Source organism: Pan paniscus, chromosome 3 (genome assembly GCF_029289425.2).
Source record: "Pan paniscus chromosome 3, NHGRI_mPanPan1-v2.0_pri, whole genome shotgun sequence".
Lineage (NCBI taxonomy): Eukaryota > Metazoa > Chordata > Mammalia > Primates > Hominidae > Pan > Pan paniscus.
This window is the reverse complement of record NC_073252.2, coordinates 6,085,550-6,109,024: the sequence shown is the minus strand read 5'-3', so window position 1 is coordinate 6,109,024 and position 23,475 is coordinate 6,085,550. Positions and strand designations below refer to the sequence as shown.

Genomic DNA, 23,475 nt, shown 5'->3' with positions numbered 1-23,475 from the left:
TGCCCCTCCTAAGGGCCCCTAGTTTTTGGAGAGCCCATTGCCGCCAGCCTGGGGACCGATGGCACCCATTACTGGAGCAAGAACTGGGCCAAGGCTGCGGCGTTCGTGACTTCCCCTCCCCTGAGCCCGGACCCTACCACGCCCGACTACTTGACCTCCCTACTGGCCTGGTGAGACCTGTGAGAATGTGGGGCTGGGGGAGGCAGCTGGGGCCTTTGGAGGTAGAGAGTTAATGGTGGGAATCCGCAGGCTGGTTTGGACTCACGATTGTAGAGGAGGCTCCGCCCCGTGCTCTGAAAGGACAGCGCTCGTATGGCTTACAACAGGCCTTCAGGGACCTGAAGATCTGTGGCAGCCAGTGACTGTTCCATTCACATCAATTGACCACCTCCTGTTGAGCCAACCTACTGTTAAGCACCTGCTCTGTGGCAGGCACCATGGTGTATCGGGAAGCACTCAGGATTAGGGATGGAGACAAGCCTGTGTCACCCTGGACCTGGCACGTCACCCGTAACATCTCTCTGTCTCCCTCGTTTTACTCAAAGTGGAAGCAGACAGTACCTGTGGCAGAGCTGCCTATGGGACAGTGCAGGAAAAGGACCTGGAACCCAGGGCTCCAGAAGTGGCCGCTGCTGCCTGCAGCACACCTGCTGTGGTGCACGCACACTGTGGAGCCCAGCACCTCAGCCCCTTCCCTTCTGTTAGCCACCATGAGGGAAGAGCACTTAGCAATAGCAAGGCCACACAGCGAGGCTAAGTGTCCAGGCCGCTCTGGAAGCAGAGACGCACGCTCAGAACCCACCGGGAGGCTTGCAGAAGGCTTTCTGGAGGAGGGGGCATCAAGACTAAAGCTTGGGGATGAGTAGGAGTTTGCCCAATAGGTGAGGATAAGATGGGGCTTCTTGGCAGAAGGAACCTTGGAGGAGGGGGCAGTGGTGTGCACCCACGTGGAAATCACCATCCCCCTGATGATACAGAAACCCTTGACTAGCATAGCCAAGAGCTTACTCAACATCTGCAGTCCAATGTCTGGTGGGCAGCTCACGTTTACAAAGAACTGCAGATCTTCCCCCATAAAGCTGCTACTCCCACAGTCTTGCCCATCTAAGAAAATGTCAGGAACACGGACCAGAGGCCCTAGAGTCTGACAACGCCTCACCTGTCTGCTGTGGCCATCCTGGCTCAGGCCACCATCATCCCTGGCTTCCTACCAAGCCTTTCTATTTCCACAGGGTCCCACCCCACCCTACCCATCACAGTCTGCTGTCAGACATTTAGAACCTAGATTAGATCAAGCACCCCTCTGCTTGGAACCAGTAAGTCCTCTGCCAGTGAAACCCAAGTCCCCGCAACATCCAACAAGGCAGAACTCAATCCGGTGTACACGCCCTGACCAACCTCCCTCCCTGGGCCTCCTCTGCCCTTGGCTCCCTCGGTCCAGTCCCAGCTTCATGCTGACCCTGAACCCCAGGCAGGACCCTGCCTCGGGGCCTTTACACTCATGGGAACCCCTGGCTAGTTCCCTCTTTCTTAGACACCACATGGTTTGCTCTGTGACTTCCTTCAGATCTTTGCTAGAAGGCTCCTCAGTGACATAATTTTCTGATTATCCTCCTGGAAACGGCATCTCCAGCCTGTCCCCAGCACGCCTCATCCCCACCTGCTTTGGTTGAATCCCTGACACTCACTCTGACAGCGCCCATGTGCCCCATTCGCCTCTGCTTATTGCCAGACTCCCCCATCCCTCAGTATAGCTGACACATGCAGAAGCTCTCTCTTTCTGATCTTAGATGCCTTAAATTGTACCGGGCACATAGGAAGCATGCAACACAATTTTGTTAGATAAATGAGTGAAGAAAACTTCTAAATATACTCTTCTGCATCTAGGCAATTGCTAACATTTCCTGGGCCTCTGGATTGGAGGACAGCCTCACCGTCCTCACCTTGCATTTAGAACCACTAATAATGGTCCATTCATATTTTATTTTATTTTATTTATTTTATTTTATTTATTTTATATTTTATTTTATTTTATTTATTTTATTTTATTTTATTTTATATTTTATTTTATATTTTATTTTATTTATCTTATTATTTTATTTATTTAATTTTATTTTAATTTTATTTTATTTTTTGAGACTGCGTTTTGCTCTTGTCGCCCAGGCTGGAGTGCAATGGTGCAATCTCGGTTCACTGCAACCTCCACCTCCCGGGTTCAAGCAATTCTCCTGCCTTAGCCTCCTGAGTAGCTGGGATTACAAGCGCCCACCACCACGCCTGGCTAATTTTTTTTTTTTTTTTTTTTTAGTAGAGACAAGGTTTTGCCATGTTGGTCAGGCTGGTCCCGAACTCCTGACTTCAGGTGATCCACAGCCTCCCAAAGTGCTGGGATTACAGGCGTGAGCCACCACACTCAGCCTGGTCCATTCATTTTATTGTCTTAGGTGTTCAGCTCAGGGCACCTGATATATCAAAGAGTATTTGTTTTTAAAACACCAGGGGACAAAAGGGTAAATCCCAGTGAACTTGTGCCACTTTGCTGTAACCAATGAATAGTGTTTGTTCTGCAAGCACAGCACAAACACTCTGGCCAGCCCTTAAGCCAACTGCCTTATGTCAAGAAGACAAATGTCAGCACACATTACTCACTTTGTAATGTGCAAAGCATGAGGCCAGTGACATAAATGGGGCATCCCTGACTTGTGACACGTGCAGGCACACGCTGGAGAGTCTCTCTTACCCACTGGCTTCCTTATCTATTCATTCATTCACTGGCTGTGCTGCATGTACCTGTCTGAAGTCAGGGTTTGCCTTCAAAATGAACTAGGGTCTGAACTCTACCTTGTTTTGTCCTTGCCAGTGGGGACTTGCAGGTCACAGGCAGCGGCCACTGTCCCTACAGCACTGCCCAGAAGGCGGTGGGCAAGGACAACTTCACCCTGATCCCCGAGGGTGTCAACGGGATAGAGGAGCGGATGACCGTCGTCTGGGACAAGGCGGTGGTAAGGCTGGATCTCTTCTCAGGAGCATTCTAGAAACACCCTACCTGCCCTGTGAAAGCCGATGCATTATGTACGCTGGGTTCTTAAAAGTTCCCTTCTTACATGGAGGCGGAAGCAGATATACTAGGAGGGCGCAGGAGGGAACGCATAACTTGAGAGAAAGTAGCTCAAGTCCGGGAGAGGCCTCTGCATTTGTGGATGTCACCCTTGTCCTTTACATCTTAAGATTGAAAAATGTTTTGTTTTGTTTCTCAACCACATCTTAGTTCCTGTGGAAATGGCTCTGTAACGCTGTGTGTGTGCACGTGCACACGTGTTAGGAGTTGGGATGTTGAGTGGGTAGAGAGAGAATTCCTGTTGCAGAGGAAGAGCTGGGTCTCACTCTGATCACTGACCTGAAACCAAAGGTTTTTAATCTTCTGTTAAACTGGGGCCTGGTGACATGGACAAGATGTCATAGTGGCTCCTGCATCAACATACCTCTGTGCGGTTAATTAAATGTCCTCTCTGATGAGGCTGGGCCTTTTGGGGTTCTTGATGATGGCACGTTTTTAGCTGGGAGAGGAGAGAATTCCAAGCCTTGCAAGGCCTGCAGCTGGCAGGCTTCCATTTGTGCCCAGCCGCCCCTCCTCCTGGCCCCATTATGAGATGCTCTTCTCATCTGTGGGTCTTGCCTGTAGGCTACTGGCAAAATGGATGAGAACCAGTTTGTCGCTGTCACCAGCACCAATGCAGCCAAGATCTTTAACCTGTACCCAAGGAAAGGGCGGATTGCCGTGGGCTCGGACGCCGACGTGGTCATCTGGGACCCCGACAAGGTGAAGACCATAACAGCCAAAAGTCACAAGTCGGTAAGTCCTGGCCTATTTGTGCTGCTGAGATAAGTGATTCTTCGTTGTAATCATTTTTAAAGACTGGTTAAAAATGATTTATGAATTTTCCAACTAGGATGTGATCTGATATCTAGCCTGATTCAGTCATTCCCATTTCTCCTCCAGTTGGAGAGATTGGGAGGAGGGATCTGAGCAGGCTCAACTAAGCTGCTTCTCCTCTCTCTCTCTCTCTTCCTCTCCTCTCTCTCTGTCTCTCTGCTCCTGCCTGTGGATGCGTGTGTTCCCAGCCATCTGACACTGCTTATAATGTGTAAGCTTCAGGGCTCAGCGAGGGAAAGTATTAGATCTAAGGTTCTCAATTTAATTATCAAGCTGGAGAGGATTTGATTTGGTATGTCGGAAACCTCCCACTCGGTTTTGCGGCTGGCTGCTAATAGACAGGAAAGGGTTGGCCCTAAAGTGCACACTTTTTCACATTCCATGCCCATAGTTATGGGCCTTCTCTGCTTTGTATCTTATATGCCTTTGATTTCTCCACTCATCCAGCAACCTACCAAAGATGCGTGCACAGAGAGGGTGCATGCAGAGATGGCAGAAGACAACTGTGCCTCCCTGAAGGGCTTGCTTTAACACCCTCCTGCATGGCCAAGAGTGGCCTTGGGTCTGGATTAACAACTACACGCACAGACCCAAGAGGCCACAGTGGTCCCTGGCTCACTGGAGTCTGTGCAAGCACACAGGCCAGAAGTAATGCATGTGCACACCGTGATGGAGCTGCAGTGGGTGTTCCCATAGCCCCATGGGCTATGGGCTCACATACTGCAGAAGGAGTATGGGCTCACATACTGGAGAAGGAGAGCACAGCTGTGGGGACAGGACATGAGGCACAAGGAAGTTTCATAAGAAAGCCACAGGAAACACTTGTAGCAGCTCACGGCCATGGCCCTGGAGTATCCATTGGCTGCCAGAGACATGGCCTGCAGAAGCAGAGGTCTCAGTAGCTGCTCACTGACCTTGTCCGGCTCACCAGTCCAGGTCATTCTTACAATACACAATGCTCCCTGGTATCACTACTTGCTTCCCACAGCCCCCATCTCCAGGGAACGGGGTGCCTGAGATCATCTTCCCATGGAGAAAGGTTTATGCCACGCACATGTACAGTCCAGCAGGGCATGCAATTCTATTATTTATTATTATGAATTATTTCACGTGTGTACACACTGCTTGGGGTCTGTGCACATAGGAGAGGCAATGGGAGAACGTCTGAGAGGGTCTTGCCAGTGAGAGGGTGTCTTGGTCCATTTTGTGCTACTGTAATAGATACCACAGACTGGGTAATTTATGAGAAAATAAATTTATGTGGCTCACGGTTCTGGAGGCTGGGAATTTCAGTATTAAAATGCCGGCATCTGGCAAAGGCCTTCTTGCTGAGTTATCCCATGGCAGAGGGCAGAAGGATAGGACAAGTGTGAAAGAAATATCAAGAGGACGCTGAATTTGCTTTTATAACAAGCCCAGTCTCACAATAACTAACTCATTCCTGTGATAATAGCATTAACCATTAATGAGGGCAGAGCCTTCATGAGCTAATCAGCTCTTAATGGTCTCACATCTTAATACCATTGCAATGGCAAGTCAATGTCCAGTTGAATTTTGAGGGGATATTCCAACCATAGCAGAGGGTGTGCACTCCTACCGCCATCTGGCTGCGGGAGCTGCCCCTTGCTTCACAAGGTGATCCTTATCTAGAAAGGAACGTGAATGTCTGTGTCAGCCAAAGGTCAGTGGACAAGGACCCAGAAGGAAGTAGACTGAGCTGGGATTGTCTTACTATTCCTTTTGTTGTTGTTGTTGTTGTTGAGATGGAGCCTTGCTCTGTCGCCCAGGCTGGAGTGCAGTGGCACAATCTCGGCTCACTGCAAGCTCCGCCTCCCGGGTTCACGCCATTCTCCTGCCTCAGCCTCCCGTGTAGCTGGGACTACAGGCGCCCACCACCACGCCCATCTAATTTCGTTTTGTATTTTTAGTAGAGACGGGTTTCACCATGTTAGCCAGGATGGTCTCGATCTCCTGACCTCGTGATCCGCCCACCTGGGCCTCCCAAAGTGCTGGGATTACAGGTGTGAGCCACCGCACCCAGCCTGTCTATTTCAGTGTGGGATCAGGGGCCACACCAGATTCCATGCTCAGGAGTAGGCACTCTGATTATCATCACAATCCAGCCAAATACTGTTTTGTAGTTACTTCGTGCTTAGCCTTCTCCATGCATCATCTCATTTAATCCTCACGATCTTCTAAGTTAGGTATATTGTTATTGATAAATGAGAAAATGGAGAGAGAGAGGACACATGTGTAAGTTTCCTCTGGACGCTGTTATAAAGTGCCACAGGTTGGATGGTTTAAACAAAAGAAATTTCGTCTCTTAAAGTTCTGGAGGGTAGAAGTTGAAACCAAGGTGTTGGCCAGGCCATGCTCTCTCTGAAGGCTCTGGGGGCAGACCCCTTCCAGGCCACTCTTCTAGCGTCTGACGTCCCCAGCAGTACTTGCTTCCATGGTGGGTAAGGCATCCCTTACATCATCTGCCTCTGTCATTGCGTGGCCCTCTCTGCTGTGTCTTCTCCTTTTATGGATGCCAGTCATTGGATTTTGGGCCTACCACACCCCAATGTGACCTCATCTTACCTCATTATACCTGCAAAATCTCTGTTTCCAAATAAGGTCACATTCTGAGGTAATGGGGGTTAGGATTTCAACATGTCTTTTTTGGGAGCACGATTCAACCCATAACAATATGTAATATACCCAAGGTTACCCATCTGGGAGGTAACTGTCTTCAGGGTAAACTTGGGGAAGCATCCCCTCTCTGTGTGAGGCAAGATTTGAATTCTTTTCATAGCAGCAAGAGGACAGTTGAGGATTCCGTGAGGTGGTTTGACCAAAGGATTTTGTCTGTTTCATTTTCTCTGTCTAAAGCAATGCCATCCACATAATTGCAATTTTTTCAGAACATGGATTGAGAAATGCTTAGAGGTTCGTTTTGTTTTTATATGTTTTAAAAAAATATTACTTTTAACAATGAAAAGAGATCATTTCTTATATATTGACCAGTGATTAGATTTTAAATCTACTTTTCTGTAAAACACAACTTTTATTCTTTCCTATCTTTGTGGAAAGCATTCACATCAAAGTGCCACATCATGGGTATGGATATATGTTTGTATATCATAGACTATCTGGATTTTTAAAATTTTCTTATCGAGATATAATTCATATACCATAAATGTTGCCATTTTGAAGTGTACAATTCAGTGGCTTTTAGTATATTGAGAAGGTTGTACAATCATCACTAATTCCAGAATGTTTTCATCACCTCCAGAAAAGAAACCCTGTACCCATGAACAGTCAGTCCCTCTCTCTCTCCCCCATTCCCTAGCAACCACTAATCTGCTTTCTGTTTCTATGGATTTGCCTATTCTGGACATTTCATATAAATGGAATCATCCAATATGTGGCCTTTTATGTCTGGCTTCTTCTACTTAGCATCATATTTTTGAGGATCATCCGTGCTATATCATGGATGGGTACCATGTTCCTTTGATGGCTGAATAATATCCCCTTGTAGGGATGGACCACGTTTAGTTTATGCACACATGAGCTGACTGGCTGCTTTTTAAAGGGTATAAAAGAAACCAGTCCTCCCTGGAGGGGACCAGGGAACTGGGGCTCATGGATGGCAAGAGGTTTTTTCATCATGGTGTTTTGTGTTGTTTAAATTTTTACATTGTTTGTATGTTACCTTTAAGAAATGAAGGAATTGATGTTTACAATTCAGTGTTCTTGTGAAATGCAGGGTGTGGCATTTGTGATATGACCAGGGCCTCCTCACACCTCTGCAGCTTGAGATTCTCACCAAAGCACAGCACGTTCCTCACCCAGGAGTAGGGACAGCAGCCCAGGTCCCCAAGGGCTGGCCAGTTTCAGCTGGGAGATGGCTGACTGGTTCCTTGCACCGCCCCTCCGCATTCACAATCCATGTGTCCCTCGGCACAGTTATGAATCACTCCATAGTGGAGCCACTTTAGGGTGAGGGAGAATTAGGTTAGCAAATGCTAACACTGGAAACGCACTGTCTGCCTGGGTCCTGCGAGGCTGGCACAGTGTTAACAGCTGTGTGTAGGAGACGTGATTGCCTGGAACCCCCAAGAATGCACCTAAAAATCATCAAACACCATCAGATTACAAACCAATATAAAGAATTGATAGTTTTTCTATGGAAGAATCAAAAATCACTTTGGAAAGTAGAATGGAAATCAAAATCCTGTAATAGCAATAAAAACTAAAGACTTGGCCTGGCGTGGTGGTTCATGCCTGTAAACCCAGCACTTTGGGAGGCTCAGGTAGGGGGACTTGAGGCTGGGAGTTTGAAACCAAACTGGGTGACATAGTGAGACCCTGCCTCTACAAAAAAATAAAAAAATTAACTAGGCATGGTGGTGCATGCCTGTAGTCCTAGCTACTTGGGAGGCTGAGGCAGGAGGCTTGCTTGAGCCCAGGACTTGGAGGCTATAGTGAGCCATGATCGTGCCACTGCACTGCAGACTGAGACCCTGTCTCAAAACAAACAAACAAACAAAAAATAAAAAACTAAAGACTTACATAAATTCAGGGACTTTTACACTGAGAAGATCCAATATAGTGAACATATCAATTCTTTCTAATCTAATCTATAAATTTGATGTGATCCCATCAGAAAATTTAATTGTTTAGCTAGGAAAGCAGAGTTCCCAGATGAGAAATGTGAGAGTAGCTGAAATAGTTCTGAAAAAAGGGAAGACTGGGCCCGGGGGTATCAGTCATCCCAGTTATTAAAACATGTCATAAAGCTGCAATAAACCAAACAGTTTGGCAGGGGTACAAGAAAAGAGAGCCAAGGAATAGACTGACTGCATATGAGAATTTGGTTTACAATAAAGGAGACAATTAGAATTAGGAAACAATAGTTACTCATCCAATTGTGTTAGAACACCTGGCCCAAGAGGCTTAACCTCTGCCCTATTATTTACTATCAAACAAATCAAACCATGGATCGAAGATTAAGATAAAATAAAGCTATGAAAGGATTAGAATAAAACACACATTTTTTGAAAGAATGATAATTTTGAAGGGGAAAGGATCTTGCTAAGCAAGACACAAAACTTAGAAATGGTAAAGAATGGTCTGTTTGACCATTGACTACACAAAAATTATACAAAATAATCTTTGTGGCAAAAACAATTACTTCATATGAGTTCCAGAGACAGAGGACCAGGGAGGGAGGAAATATTTGCAACACACATAACAAAGGATAAATTCTTTAACATTGAGTGTGTACTTTTAGAAATCAGTAAGAAGAATGCCAAGACCCTGAGAAATAGAATAATGTGCAAAACACAGTGGCACAGTAAGAAATAAATATAGAAATGGCATGTGTTGATTTAAAAAGAGACCCAGTCTCAGTCACAAATGCAAATAACCACCTAGAGATAGTATTTTTCACCTGTGCCAGCAACTGAGCTCAGGAGTTTAATATACATAGATACTGTGTGCCAAAGGCTGTCAGGTAAGCTCACAGAGTTTTGTTGGGAATGGAAACTAGTGTTGTCTTTTTCGGAGGGCAAATCTGTCAAAGATGAAAATCCATTTAGTCTTTGGCCCCAAACTCCACATCTAGAAACATGTTCACGTGTGCAGATTGTGGATGCAAAGTCTGTTTCAGCAGTTTTTAGCAAAGGCATGGCAATGACCCAACTGTTTATCCTTGGGAACTGGGCATATAAATGGTAGTACATCCTCCTGATGAAATGTAGCAGTGTAAAAGTATTTTGTATGTGTGCTGATATGGAACAATTGCTGAGGTAAAGAAGAATTAAGCTGAGAAATGTCTGTGTAGAGATGTGTATATGTCAGACAATTATTCATGCCCCGGACATACCTAGAGATACAGAAGAAACTCTTCAGGGCATATGTCTCAGACTCAAGTAGAAGACAGACTTACCTTTCTATCAAATATCTTTTTTACCATTTGATTTTTTGGTACTACCCTCAGCCTCCTGAGTAGTTGGGGGTACAGGCATGAGCCACAGTGCCCGGCCAAATGTGTGTTTTAAAGGAAATGTTATTTTGTCTTTCAAATTAGCAGAGAAAGAAAAAAATGGCATTACCCAATGCTGGAGGGGGTAAGTGCCGATATCGTGTCAATTGGTCTGAACCCTTGGGAAAATAATTTGGCCATATGGCACATGTGCTTTAAAACAGCTCATATTCTTTCACCCAGTAATTTGATTTTAGAAACCTATCCTAGAGAAAAAAAATTTTATTTAAAGAGACATTTTAAGTAAAATAAAGAACATTTTACTTATTTTTATGTCCAGTATAGTCAAAGCAGCCACATTGCATAACCCCAGGGGGACCCCCTTCCTCCCAGAACAATATTGATTTGATTATAGAAAGCCACCAGCAGCCTACATGCGCAACGGTGAGTTGTTGGTTATATACACTGTGGACCATACAGTGGAATATTACACAGTCAATAAAAGGTATTTTTAGAGAGAAAAAAAAACATTGGAACACACTTATGATATAATGTTAGGCAAAATCGCTGTTATGAACAGCTCGTTTGGAGCAGAGCAAATCCTGGGAAGTAACGCTGAGGCTGTTGGTGCAGGCAGTGGAGTACAACATCTTCGAGGGTATGGAGTGCCACGGCTCCCCACTAGTGGTCATCAGCCAGGGCAAGATCGTCTTTGAAGACGGAAACATCAACGTCAACAAGGGCATGGGCCGCTTCATTCCGCGGAAGGCATTCCCGGAGCACCTGTACCAGCGCGTCAAAATCAGGAATAAGGTGAGTGTGTCTGCAGGGGAGCGGGCCCACCCGTGGGACCAGAGCCGACAGCGTCTCTTGGGGAATCGAGATCTGACGTGTGCAGAGTTAATAATGTCATCGCCCTGGGAACCTCCGTTTCCTTATCTGTTAAATGGGTTGAGACGCTGGCCTGGGCTCCTGTCTGAGGACAGGAGTGAGCATCAAATGAGGACATGCAAGTTCCAGGGCTTTGCAAACTGTAGAGGGGTGTGCACCTGTGAGGGTGGGTGGATCATGGGAGGGACGCTTACCAAGCTGCTCTGGGCGCTGTCCTGCGTCATCTTAAGTAATCCTGCCCACCCACTGGAGGTGCTGTGATCCTCCTTTTGCAGCCCAGAGCCATGAAGGGCTTAGCCAGAGTCACGGCCCAGAAACCCTCGGGTCTGGCCCTGTGGAGCAAGGTGTTACCCCTGGCATCTTGCAGGCAGGGCTCCCTTCAGATCCGCCCTTTCTTCCTTTCCTTCCTCCCTTGACGTTTCTGCCCTGTCGTTCCTTACTTTCCTTGAACAACCTTAGCACTGACCTCAGGACATCTGTCAAAGGGAAGGAGCAGGCTCTATTCCTAACTTTAGAGCAACTCAGAGGAGGGAACTTTCTCACAGCTGAGAGAGACTCCCGCCCGTGGCCAACATCTTCCCCAGCCAGGCCCTCCCATCCCCATGGCAGCTGCTTTCCCCATGAGACAGCTGATGTTTGCCAGAAAGGCCAGCTTCGTGTGTGTGTGCACGCGCACGTGTGTGTCTGTGTGTCATGTGTGCATGTGTACATGCATGCACGTGTGTATGTGTGCATATGGGGATGTGTGTGCGTGTGTTGGAGTGTGTGTGTGTGCGCGTGTGTGTATGCGAGCATGTGGTGAGCTGTGTGTGTGGGCATGTGTGTACCTGTGTGGTCCTGTTCTTTGTATGCTTCCTAAGTGGCCAATTGAGATGGAAAAGTCCAGAGACCTTCCTGCATTCCCAGGCTCCAGCCCGGACTGGGAGGCTCTGCATCTGGTTTTGGTCCCTCCCCAGCTTCCATAAGGTGTAGCACCAGGTCAAAGACACCAAGTCGCACAGATGCTTTGCACTGGATGGGGAAACAAGTCAGATCCGAGACAAGGCCAGGCACAGGCAGCAGGCCATGTAAGGACAGGGGACTCATGGAAATCCCTGGCTGGGACACCCACTGAAGAGGCAGAAACACCCCTTGGCTGGCTTCATTTCCTTCTTGGTCTGAAGCTGAGGCCTGCGGTTAACAGTCAGTTTCCGTGAGGGCAGATATCTGACCCCAAATGCCAAGACAGCAATTTGCAGGAGCAATAGGATCGGGGGGTCCCATTGCACAGGGATTCCTTCATGCCTGCAGGAGCTAGACCAGGTGAAGGAGAGACCTGCATCAGAGCCTGCCTCTGGCCACCTGAGCTTCAGGGAGTGATGAACGGCCTCACCCAGGAAGCAATGCCACAGCCACAGAGAATGGACAGGATACAGTGAGGCCCAGGGAGTCGGGGAGCAGGGCTCCAGGGACAGAGGGGAGGGCCGTCGACATGATATGCAGGTGCTGGGTCTTTAAACTTGGTGCTAAAATCAAGGCTTCCTCCTATGGACAGACAGGAGCCCAGAGCTGGGGGTCAGGGTGCTATCACCTGCAGAGACGAAGGGAGCCGGGCCTGGGGTCAGGGCACTGTCACCTGCTATGGAGGATGAAGCCCCGTGTTGGGTTAGGGCACTGCCACTGACTCATGCTGGGACCCTGTACAGGTCCCTGAACACATGCTGTTCTCCAGTGCCTGGAGCAGGTGCCCTCCCAACCTTGGCCATCCCTGAGGTCACCTGGGCTGCTGTCAGCAGTTCCCAGCAGGCTGACAGCCTCCTGCCTGGAAGCCCTGCTGCTTTCAGGGTCTCTGCCCCCACAACCCTTTCCCAATGGGGCTGGGGCTGTGGCTCCATTGCCCTCCTTCCCCATCCTCCTGCAGGCTGGTGTGGAGGTGTCCTCCCCACAGCATCCCCAGCCCTGCCCCCCATAGACCTGGCCCACTCCTTGTTCCTCTGTACTGAGTTTTCTCCCTCCCTGTCTCAGCTCCCCACTCCTTCCCCCTTTCTGGAACCATCTCCCAACAAACTATCTGCCCCCTGAATCTTTGCCTCGCTGTTGACTTCTACAAGAACATACATGAAGATGGGCCCGTTGCTGCTGCCTGTCTGGGACTCAGGGGTCCTTTCCGGGGGTGGGTAGGTGGTAGTGTCAGGGAAAGTGACTTCTTCTTGCAAGGGATTTGGGGTCCTCCTGCATGAAGCTTTGTGTGTATGTGTATGAGTATGCGTGTGTGTAAGTGTATATACGGGTGTGTATACCTGTATCAGTGTGTGTGTGGGCATGTATGCATGTGTATACATATGTGAGAGTATGCCTTTGTGAAGATCTGTATGTGTTTTAAGTGTGTGTGCGTGTTCACGCGTGTATGCTACTGTGTAGGCATGTTTTGTTACTGCATGTGCATGCATGTGTGCATGACTGCATGCACATATGTGTGCATGACTGCATGTATGTGAGTGCGTGTGCGTGGTGTGTGCGTCTGTATGTGTATGCATGTGGGTATGTAGATGTGTGTGTATGCATGCTTGTGTGTATGAATGCCTGTGTGCGGGTGCATGTGTGTGAAGTGCATCTGTCGTGTGTGCGTGTTGTGTGTGTGTGCATGCACATTTGAAGTGACCTCAGGTTTCTCTCTCGCCCGCAGGGCTCTGCTTTATCTGCCCAGAAGGGCACACATGCACAGTGTCGATCAATCACACTCTCCCTTCCTCTGTTTAGGTTTTTGGATTGCAAGGGGTTTCCAGGGGCATGTATGACGGTCCTGTGTACGAGGTACCAGCTACACCCAAATATGCAACTCCCGCTCCTTCAGCCAAATCTTCGCCTTCTAAACACCAGCCCCCACCCATCAGAAACCTCCACCAGTCCAACTTCAGCTTATCAGGTAGGAACGAGTGGTGGCCCAGGCTCCCCACAATTGCAGCAGTTCAGGCCGAGTCCTTCCTGCTGCTTCTGAGGAAATGGACACGTGGCCTTGGACACTAGATGAAGAAGCAGGGAAGGGAGTGTGCCCCACCCGAGCCTGTTCTCACTGGTGGGGCAGAGTGGGCTGGCATGGTCACCAAGCAGAGGGGGGGGTCCATGTTAGGGGCTGGGTTTACAAAGAGAGGTACCAAAATTGTCCCAGTGCTCATCCTTACACACATATGGGGACACTTTCACACTCTTCCTCATGAAAGTAAACATGGAGTGGTGGGGATGAATAAGAGATGGGAGTAGCTGCCATTTGCAGGGCATGTGCTCTGCGCACGTCTTTAGCCTGTTCACCCACTGCAGTGTACTCAGCACTTTCATAACCCACGATTTTATTTTATCCTCACTACTCCATAAAGTAACATTATACCCTATTTATTTAAAGAGGAAACGGAAGCCCCAAGAAATCCAGTGTCAAAATACCAGGACTTGGTGCTCAACAAATGTGTGGGAACAAAATTAGATGACCTGATCCCTCCTGACTTTCTTAAGGTCTCAGGGCAGCGTATCTGTGATTTCGTGAGATGGCCACATGAGAGCAGGCACGCACACGTTGAGAAAGTTGAACTGGAATTTTGTCCTGCAAACTCTTTGAGGCGTTGCATGGGTTGCACACTGTGCTGGGTACTAAGAATATGGTGATTTTTTTTCTTAGAAGGCCGGATAGTAAATACTTTAGGCTTTGTAAGCTAAGAGGCAACATCTAGGATGTTATATTCAATAGCCATTTGAAAATGTACAAACTATTCTCAGGTCATGGATCGTACAGAAACAGGCGGTGGGCTGGATTTGGTCAATGGACCCATTTGCTAATTCCTGGTCAGGAAAGGCGATATGCTTAGCAAAAGAGAGAGTGGAAGGGGCAAAGAGAGAGAGAGAGAGAGGATGACGTGTCAATTTAGATTGTGTGGTGGCAGAACCTCTTATCCATTCAGGAAGCGTATGATTCAGTGATTATGCCGAGGAGGCATGAATCAAGGAGGCCTCCCCATTCATCTCACTCTCCATAAGACTTCCATGGAAGAGCTTCCAGTGTTTCATATTTTTGCACAGAATGGACCCTAAATAGAATGCTAATAGTCATGTGATGCTCAATCAGCAAACCAGGGATTGGCTTCAATCCTGGGAAAAAGCTGTCTGGGTGCAACAAGACACAAGCTCTCAAGGAGTTTGCAAACTGGACCACTGTTCTGGAGTTATGCTATTAAACACTGCACAATTGCAATTACACATGGACAGAAAATCCTCCTCCCCGTTGTTCTTAGAACAAGAATAACAATGAAGTTAAAAGCCACCTGGAAGGCCCCCTCCCCACCCTTGTTCTCTCAGTTTCACTCTTAGTCCTCCTGAGGCCCACAGCACCACTGCTGTCAGCCAGCCTCTTGGCAGGTTGATAGGTGACTTCATTTGGTACCAACAACATAGATGCTTTCCAACATCATAACAACCTCACAGATGCCCTTTTTAATATCTGCATATGTTACATTATAGAGCTGTACCATGAGTTAGTGTCTGTTTTCGTCCATTTACATTGCTATAAAGGATTACCTGAGGCTGGGTAATTAAAGAGGTTTACTTGGCTCACGGCTCTGCAGGCTGTACAAGAAGCACGGTGCCAGCGTCTGCTTCTGGTGAGGGCCTCAGGCTACTTCCAGCATGGCAGAAGGCGAAGGAGAGCTAGCGTGTGCAGAGATCACATGGCAACAGAGGAAGAAGGCAGAGGTGCTCTTTAACAACCAGTTCTTCCGAGAACTAATAGAGCAAGAATTTACTCATTACTGTGAGGCTGACACCAAGCCATTCATGAGTGGTCTGTCCTTCATGACCCAAACCCCTCCCATTAGGCCCCACCTCCAACTTTGGGATCAAATTTCAACATGAAGTTTTGGGGGACCAAAGTCCAAACCATATTAGTGTCCTTTTTTCCAGCAGGTATTTTCAAAGTACAGACATGCAACCAGCAAGGTACAGATGGTTATAAGGAAAAAGTTACTAAGTGCTAGGCCTGATTCCAGGCCTTTAGGGGAGACTTGTATTGCAAGAAGACATATTGTCTACCAGTGAAACAATGGGAGAAAAGAAAAGTCACTACTCTGAACCAAATTCTTAGTGGCTTACATAGACAAATCATATAATGTTGGAGTTGGAAGGGGCTCATCTAGTCTACTGTTCTTATTGTGCAGAAAAGGAAATGAGGCCAAGGGAGTGGGGTGGTGTCTTACTCCAAATTGCCCAAATTCAAGGCATGATTAGCACTGAAACTTGAGTCTCCTTCCTGTTGCAGGTGACAACTATCTGGGGCCAGTGTTCTGCAGCTAGTAAAAAAAATTCACCAAGACAGTTGTAGGTAAAGAAAGTCAGATGTATTAGAAAAAGTATGAAAGGGTACAGTGGGTAGGTCAGCAAGAAAGGAGCTGACTGCAAGGAAACAAAGGCTTGCTGGAGATTTTATAGGATGGTGCTTGTGCTGTGTGCCGAAGAGGGCTTTGTGCAGTACTGATAATGCTGTGGTTGCAGTGAGCTAACTTACTTCTTACGTTTTTCTATTAGCTGAGGGTCTGGTGATAAGTTGAGTACAGGAAGACTGTGAGTTATTTGTGCAGGAAGGCTGTGTTGTAGACCATGAAGAAAGGCAGACTTACAGCTTATTTGCTTTCTCTTTTTGCTTTTCCTCAGTTCCGCCAGCTCAACTTCCCCTCCCTGATAAGGACTCTATACTTCCCACCTTTCAGCATTATCCACCCTTCATGATTTACTCATTTAATAAATATTTGTTGAGCTCCAGGCACTGGGTTTGCTGCTAGAATTTTACATCTTTATGCAAGAGAATACGTAAAATTAGAATGGATGGTTGGTTTTGAAAGATTAAAATTAAGAACCTCTGCACACCACACCCCCCTTCAGATCCACCTATTGCCAATGAGGGAAGTAAATCCAGCTTGCGGAGTTCACATGCACGTGCACACACATATGCACATGCATATACAAATGTGTACACACACAATAAGTAAAATACTTTTGGAGTGTGGGACACTGTGCCTAAGATCATGGGCTTTGAAAACCAACCAGTTTGGGCTTCAATCCTGGCTTCCCCACCCAACACCTGTGTCCTGCAAGACACGTGGCCTGAACCTCAAATTGCTCACCCGTAAGTTGGGAGTACAAACACCCCCTTCATAGTATGATTGTGTGCCCTAAATGCAGTAACATGTTAAAGCACCAAATGTGTGCCTGCACACAGTAGGCACTCAGTAAGTGTTTGATCACCTGTCTCAGGAATGTCGGATTTTACTGGGGATTTTGACAAGACCACCACAAGGTGGTCAGGGCTGAAGGAGGGAGAGCCCAGGGACTGAGGGGCACAGAAGAGGGAGCAGTGGACTCTGTGGAGGCCAGGGAGGCTTCCCATGGCTGGTCCTGGACTGAGCCCTGAATGAAGGTGGGTCCAGTGGAGAACACCTGAAGATGGGGCGGGGTTACGACTTCTGCTAAGGTGGAGTGCATGGCAGAGTACATGGCCTCCAGGAGCAGCGTGGAACTGATGTTAACAGATCCCATCCAGCAGCGATTGGCGCTCTCTTTCAGGTGCCCAGATAGATGACAACAATCCCAGGCGCACCGGCCACCGCATCGTGGCGCCCCCTGGTGGCCGCTCCAACATCACCAGCCTCGGTTGAACGCGGATGCGCGGAGGAGCTAGCCTGAAGGATTCTGGGAATCATGTCCATCCCTTTTCCTGTCAGTGTTTTTGAAACCCACAGTTTTAGTTGGTGCTGATGGAGGGAGGGGGAAGTCGAAGGATGCTCTTTCCCTTTTCTGTTTAGGAAGAAGTGGTACTAGTGTGGTGTGTTTGCTTGGAAATTCCTTGCCCCACAGTTGTGTTCATGCTGAATCCACCTCGGAGCATGGTGTTTTCATTCCCCCTTCCTAGTGAACCACAGGTTTTAGCATTGTCTTGTTCTGTCCCTTCCACTTCTAACTCCACTGGCTCCATGATTCTCTGAGTGGTGGTTCCTTTGCACCCTGTAGATGTTCTAGGATAGTTGATGCATGTTACTAAATTACGTATGCAAGTCTGTGAGTGCGTCTGAGGGGACATCGCCAAGGACTGACTGAGACACGATGCCGAGACCTCAAGCCCTGAGGGGCAGTCCCAAAACCCTTACAGTGAAGATGTTTACTCATTGCCCCCACCTCTGGTCCACACTAGAAAGAAGCTCGCCCCACCTCCACCTGTGAGATCCGTGAATTCTCGGAATGGCAGGGGAAGCCTTGCACTAGGTTGCAGAGAAGCATCCTCCACATCCTGTGTCAGAAACCCTGGTCTCCGTGGCACTTGTAACTCACCGTGCTGTCTTCTGGTCTGTGTGTGTTCTTCAAGCCAGCTCTAGGCTTCAGGCCGAGCCAGGTTCACACTCAGAAAGAGGTCTCCCCATCCCCATTCGGGGCTGACGATGGGGGGGTGATGGCTGCCCCTGCGTGGCCTGAGTCCTGGTCCCTCTGAGGCAGTTGACGGGGCAGTCAGATTTTTAAAGTTTTGTACAAAGTTTTCCTTTGTAATCACTCCCATTTTTACTTAACAACCAACTTGTTGTGGCTCTTATTTCTGAATTCAAAGCTTGTGAAAAAATAAAGAAAATGAACTGCCCACTGACCTGACTAGGGCACTTTCATTTCAGTGGTGGTATCTGGATTGGGTACGAATGCTTGGCAGTCCCCCCGCGTGATAACGAATGGTGGTGGCTGCTTCCTGAGGACTCACTCTTGGTAGAGACTGGTGGATGTGGGGGTGGGAGGAGAGATTCAGTTCATGACTTCTGAAGGCTGAGTTCCTGAGACCCAAGGAGGCGAAGAGAGGGAAGACGGCTGATGATGGGCGGGCTTCCACAAAATAGGCTCAAATCTTGCATTGATTCCCTCCTGTTTGGCCTTTCCTGGCTCTCTTTCTTCTTGTATTGTATGGATCAGCCTCAGACTGGAAGCTCCAATCTCCTAAACTTCACATTTCTTCCTTCCATTTCCATGAGCTAGAGATACACTAAAGGAGGGATAAAAACATCAGGCAAAGTTGCTTGCTTCCATTAGCTGTTAGTAATAGTGATGACCATGATGGTGGTGACAGTAATGATGGTGGTGATGGTGATGATGGTGAGAGTGGTGATGATGATGGTGGTGTTGGTGATAGTGATGAAGTTGCTGGTAATGACAACAAATACATGGGCTAATATCGGTATAGCACTTGCTATATGCCAGGTGCTCTATGAGGTAGGGATTATTATCCCCGTTGTACAGATGAGGAAACTGACTCAGAGTGAGATCAATAACTTGTTTAGGATCACACACTTAGGAAGTGATGGAACCAGGATTTGAATCCAGGACCCAGGCACTTTGGGCCCTAGTCCAAAGCTCCTTGCTCCTAATTACTGAGCTCCAAGGGCATTTGAGGCAGATGGCTTTGGATGCTCTGGTCCCACATCAACGCAGTGCTTTTCATGTGTCCTTCTCCTCCCCCACTCCTCAGCTTCGTGTGGATACCTTCGTTAAGGTTTAAAGAAGTGTTGGCTCAGGGTCAGTTATAGACTTCCTTGAAACAAGGTTAACTAACTACTGAGAAAGACCAAGAATGGATGGTAAGGATTTTTGGATGGAAAGACCAAGAACGGATGGTAAGGATTTTTGGATGGAAAGACCAAGAACGGATGGTAAGGATTTTTGATGTTCGGCTTTGGCCCATTTGGACTATTAAAGGGAAACTTCCAGAAAAGTAAAGTTGGCAGGATGAAGTTATCCAGCCTGTTCTCTGGGCCTGGCCTCCTCAGTCCTGTCAGGGTGGAAGTGGAAGCAGAAGCAGCCCTAGCACCTTCTCTAAGACAGACTCCGATGGGGTGCTTGCCTGACTCCCAGGTCATGGGAGCCACTGTCCAACCAGCATAATCTAGAGCCCATGTCGAACTTTGGGTTCCCCAGCGCCTCCAAGAGGCACAGTTACAGGGGACAGGAGACCTGGTAGCTCAGATAATCCTTAGTTCTTGGAGACTGAGCTGCAACACTCCTTTTAAGGCATGTGACTTCCTTTTACCTCTTGAGATTTTGGGAGGAAGGAGAGAGTTTCTCAGAAAGTTTTAGGGGAAGGCTATTCTCATTCATTCATCTGCAACCCAATTCTCCCAGCCATGTGACATAACATACTCACAGGCTCAGGGATTAGGATGTGGTCATCTTGTTGGCAGGGACCAGGAGCGTTATTCTGCCTACCACAGTAGTCTTCTGGGTTTTTTCTAGAAGTTTTATCTTTCACATTTAGGTCTACGAGCCATCTCTCAATAATCTTTATGTACAATATAAGGTAGGACTGAAGGTTCTACATTTCCCATATGATCTCCCATTGACCCAACACCATTTATTGCAAAGACTATTCTTTCCCCCATTAAGATGCAGTGGGGCCTTTGTTGTAAGTCAGGTGATTGACCCTTCTGATTCAGTGGTCCAGAAGTGTGCTGCCAAATCAATGTTGAACAATGGGTGAAGGTGGGTGGGGTAGAAAGCCCTTGTTTGTAGTGTGTGCTAGTTCTGTGGACCCCACTTCTGTTACCAATTTTCTGTCTTAGTCCATTTTGCATCACTGTAACTGAATACCTGAGATGGGGTAATTTATAAAGAAAAGGAATTCATTTCTTACAGACTTTGAGACTGAGAAGTCCAAGGTTGGGGTGGTGCTGGTGCATCTGGTGAGAGTCTTCTTGCTGGTGGGGACTCTGCAGAGTCCTAAGGCAGTGCAGGGCATCACATGGTGAGGGGGCTGAGTGTACTGGCTCAGGTCTCGCTTCCTCTGCTTATAAAGCTGCTGGTCCCACTCCCATGATAACCCATTAATCCACTGACTCATTGATACATTAATCTATGAATGAATTAATCCATTCATGAAGGGAGAGCCCTCATGACCCAATCACCTCTAACAGGCCCCACCTTTCAGTACTGCCACATTGGGTATTAAGTTTCAACATAAGTCTCTTGCCATGGCCAATTTCAACCTATCAACATTAAGTAAATGAGTTTGGAACCCAGACCACTTAACTGTTGGCTCTGATGTCCCAGGAAGGGGTGGTTCTGGCCCCTCTGCATTTGTTGGTGTATTAGTCTGTTCTCACTCTGCTGATAAACATATACCCAAGACTGGGTAATTTATAAAGAAAAAGAGGTTTAATGGACTCACAGTTCCACGTGGCTGGAGAGGCCTCACAATCATGGCAGAAGGCACGTCTTCATGATGGCAGGCAAGAGAGAGAATGAGAACCAAGTGAAAATGGTTTCCCCTTATAAACCATCAGACCTCTTGAGACTTATTCACTACCACAAGAACAGTATGGGGGGAAACTGCCCCTATGATTCAATTATCTCCCACCAGGTCCCTCCCACATCACGGAATTATGGGAGCTACAATTCAAGATGAGATTTGGGTGGGGACACAGCCAAACCACATCAGTTGGTTTGTCTATCTTTGCCTCCAGATTGCATATTGACTCTTAAAAAGTGAGACAGAACGGGCAAGGTCTTTGCACATACTTTTCCTTCATCTATGTAAAGCCAAACCATTTTCAGATGTCACCAGTAGGGTCTACCATGTTCTAGCCCCCAGGGTTCGTCTGGCCACCTTCATCATAGACAGTGGACAAGAGAAGGTGCTACCCTTATCCTGGGGCCAAATCTCTATAGACTCAACAGAGCTACTCTTCTGACGTAAGTGCGTAACCCTCCTCTGTGTTACTCTTTCCAAGGCAGAGTGTGGCCGTGATGCCCATTGACAATGTCATTTGCCTAAAGGTTCATTCCAATCAAGTCCATTTATGAAGTGAAAGACCATGAAAAGAAGTTTCCTAAGCAAAAGGGGCTCTTAGCAAGTTGAAGTTTCTATTCTTCTCTTAGTGCAGACCTGCAGAGATTTTAGAGGAAAAGACACAAGGGCCCTGGTGCACCTGGCTTCAGAGTAAAGCCTCTCACTGGTAGTCTGTTCCCAAGAGGAGGAAAGCTGTGGCATGGCTGTGCGTCCAGGGTCCATCTGGGAATTTTCTGGGAGATCTATCAAACCACTCAGGCAGCCTGGCTATCCATTATGCCTGGATGTGGACTTCAAAGTCTTTCCCTATCAGACGGGAGCCAAACACCACGTGGGTAGCTTGGGGTCCCAGCTTGCAATGGACAAGAGCCCCGACACGGTGCAGGAAGCCTCTATAGCCACTGCCCTCCCCCATCCAGGCTATTGTATTTGGAAGGAAGAATGTCGACCAGGACCTCCATGACTCCAGTTTCATAGCAAAAAAGAACACTCCGTATCCCAACGTTCACCTGTAGCCATGTGGGCAAATGCCTGGTGCAGGGGATTTCTCCTGGGCCAGGCCGCCCTGTGACCTTTAGGCTGGGGCCTCAGCCTCACTGATTCCTTCTCCCAACCTGCCCTGCCTTTGCCCAGAGCATGAGGGAGGCAGCTAAGTGGTTTCCAGAGAAAGGAGAACATGCACAGGAGCCAGTTCTCTAGGGTTGCCTGGGCCCAGAGTTCTCAGGAGGTCAAAGGGTCACTAAGCCTGAGACGGCAAGTGCCTTGGTCCACGTCCTCTGAGATGCAGGCACTGAGCCAGGATTAGATGTGGGCAAGATGTGTGCTGGGGGACATATCTGTGAGGCAAAATGAGCAGAGAGCCAGAGGAGGCAGAGCCCACAGATTTGCGATGCAGCTGACAGCCCCATGATGGAGGGAGAGAGGGAGGGGAGAGAGGGGAGAAGGGAAGGGAGGGAGGGAAGGGAGAGAGGGAAAGGAGGGAGGGAGAAAAGAAGGACAGAGGGGGTAAGGAAAGAAGGGAGGGAGGGGAGGAAGGGAGTGAAGAGAGGGTAGAAAGGAGGGAGGGAGGCAAGACTCTGGTGCTGCACAGTTCTACGTCTCAGCAGGTAGAGCAAGAAGTCCTGGGGCCCAGGCTGTCCTCCGGAGGAGCCCTGTCATGCGGGCTCAGGAGGCCTCCACATCCCTGCCTCTTGCAGGCACTGGGAGCACCCTGCAGGAAGTGTGGCCTGCACGCTCACGCAGGGAAGGATTTCTGAGCACGGCAGGAAATCCCGAGGATGTTGGTCGTTTTTGCTCCTTGCCGTTGGGGACCCAAGAGGTACATGCTCATGGCCACCACAGCCAGAACAAGGCGGATGAAGAGCTGACCTCAGACTAAGTCCAGCGGCTGGACTGCAGGCTATGTCGGTGGGCAGGAGGTGCATCAGGAAGTGGACCAAGTCCATCAGCGGGAGCCCAGTAGGGAAAAAATAGATCCCCAGGCCTCCCGTCCAATCTGCTGACTCAGAATCTCTGGGATGGGGCTAAGAATGTTGTTTTTAATGAGCCCCTGGGTAATGCTGACACACAGCCAAATCCATAAGCCATGGGGGGAAAATAGTATTCCTGGCCTCCCTCCCTCCCTCCTTCCTTTCCAATCCGTACACCACAGGAGGAAAGTATATACTCAGCGTTCCTCCCTCCCTTCCTTCCAATCCAAATGCCACGGGAGGAAAGGAATATTCCCAGGCCTCCCTCCCTTCCTTCCACCAGGTGACCATGAATGCCTGTTATATGCCAGGTGGCATGTGGCCGGTCAATGGTGTACATTCCAGGGGGGACATCAGGTGTCAATCAAATGATTACTCAAAG

At 48.2% G+C, this 23,475-nt stretch overlaps 2 protein-coding genes across 6 annotated transcripts in view; one reads left to right on the top strand and one right to left on the bottom strand.

Annotated features, from left to right (window-relative positions):
• CRMP1 (collapsin response mediator protein 1) overlaps window positions 1–18,444 on the top strand; it is a 71,556-nt gene extending 53,112 nt beyond the window's left edge. For all 3 annotated transcript variants that reach the window (XM_034951978.3, XM_034951979.2, XM_034951980.3), the window contains exons 9-14: window positions 14–170; window positions 2,861–3,002; window positions 3,683–3,853; window positions 10,539–10,718; window positions 13,536–13,701; window positions 17,376–18,444. In XM_034951978.3, coding sequence (XP_034807869.1) covers window positions 14–170; window positions 2,861–3,002; window positions 3,683–3,853; window positions 10,539–10,718; window positions 13,536–13,701; window positions 17,376–17,467 — 908 coding nt within the window. In that variant the 3' untranslated portion in view covers window positions 17,468–18,444. The remainder of the gene's footprint in view (window positions 1–13; window positions 171–2,860; window positions 3,003–3,682; window positions 3,854–10,538; window positions 10,719–13,535; window positions 13,702–17,375) is intronic.
• EVC (EvC ciliary complex subunit 1) overlaps window positions 10,173–23,475 on the bottom strand; it is a 123,496-nt gene continuing 110,193 nt past the window's right edge. The window contains exons 22-24 of one of the 3 annotated variants that reach the window (XM_034951910.3): window positions 21,004–21,050; window positions 18,446–18,828; window positions 10,173–15,542 (exon numbers count right to left, since the gene is read on the bottom strand). The gene's annotated coding sequence lies outside the window, so the exon portion shown is untranslated. Of the gene's footprint in view, window positions 18,829–21,003; window positions 21,051–23,475 lie in introns of all 3 variants that reach the window. The other 2 variants (XM_063603688.1, XM_034951911.3) reach the window with 2 other exon arrangements.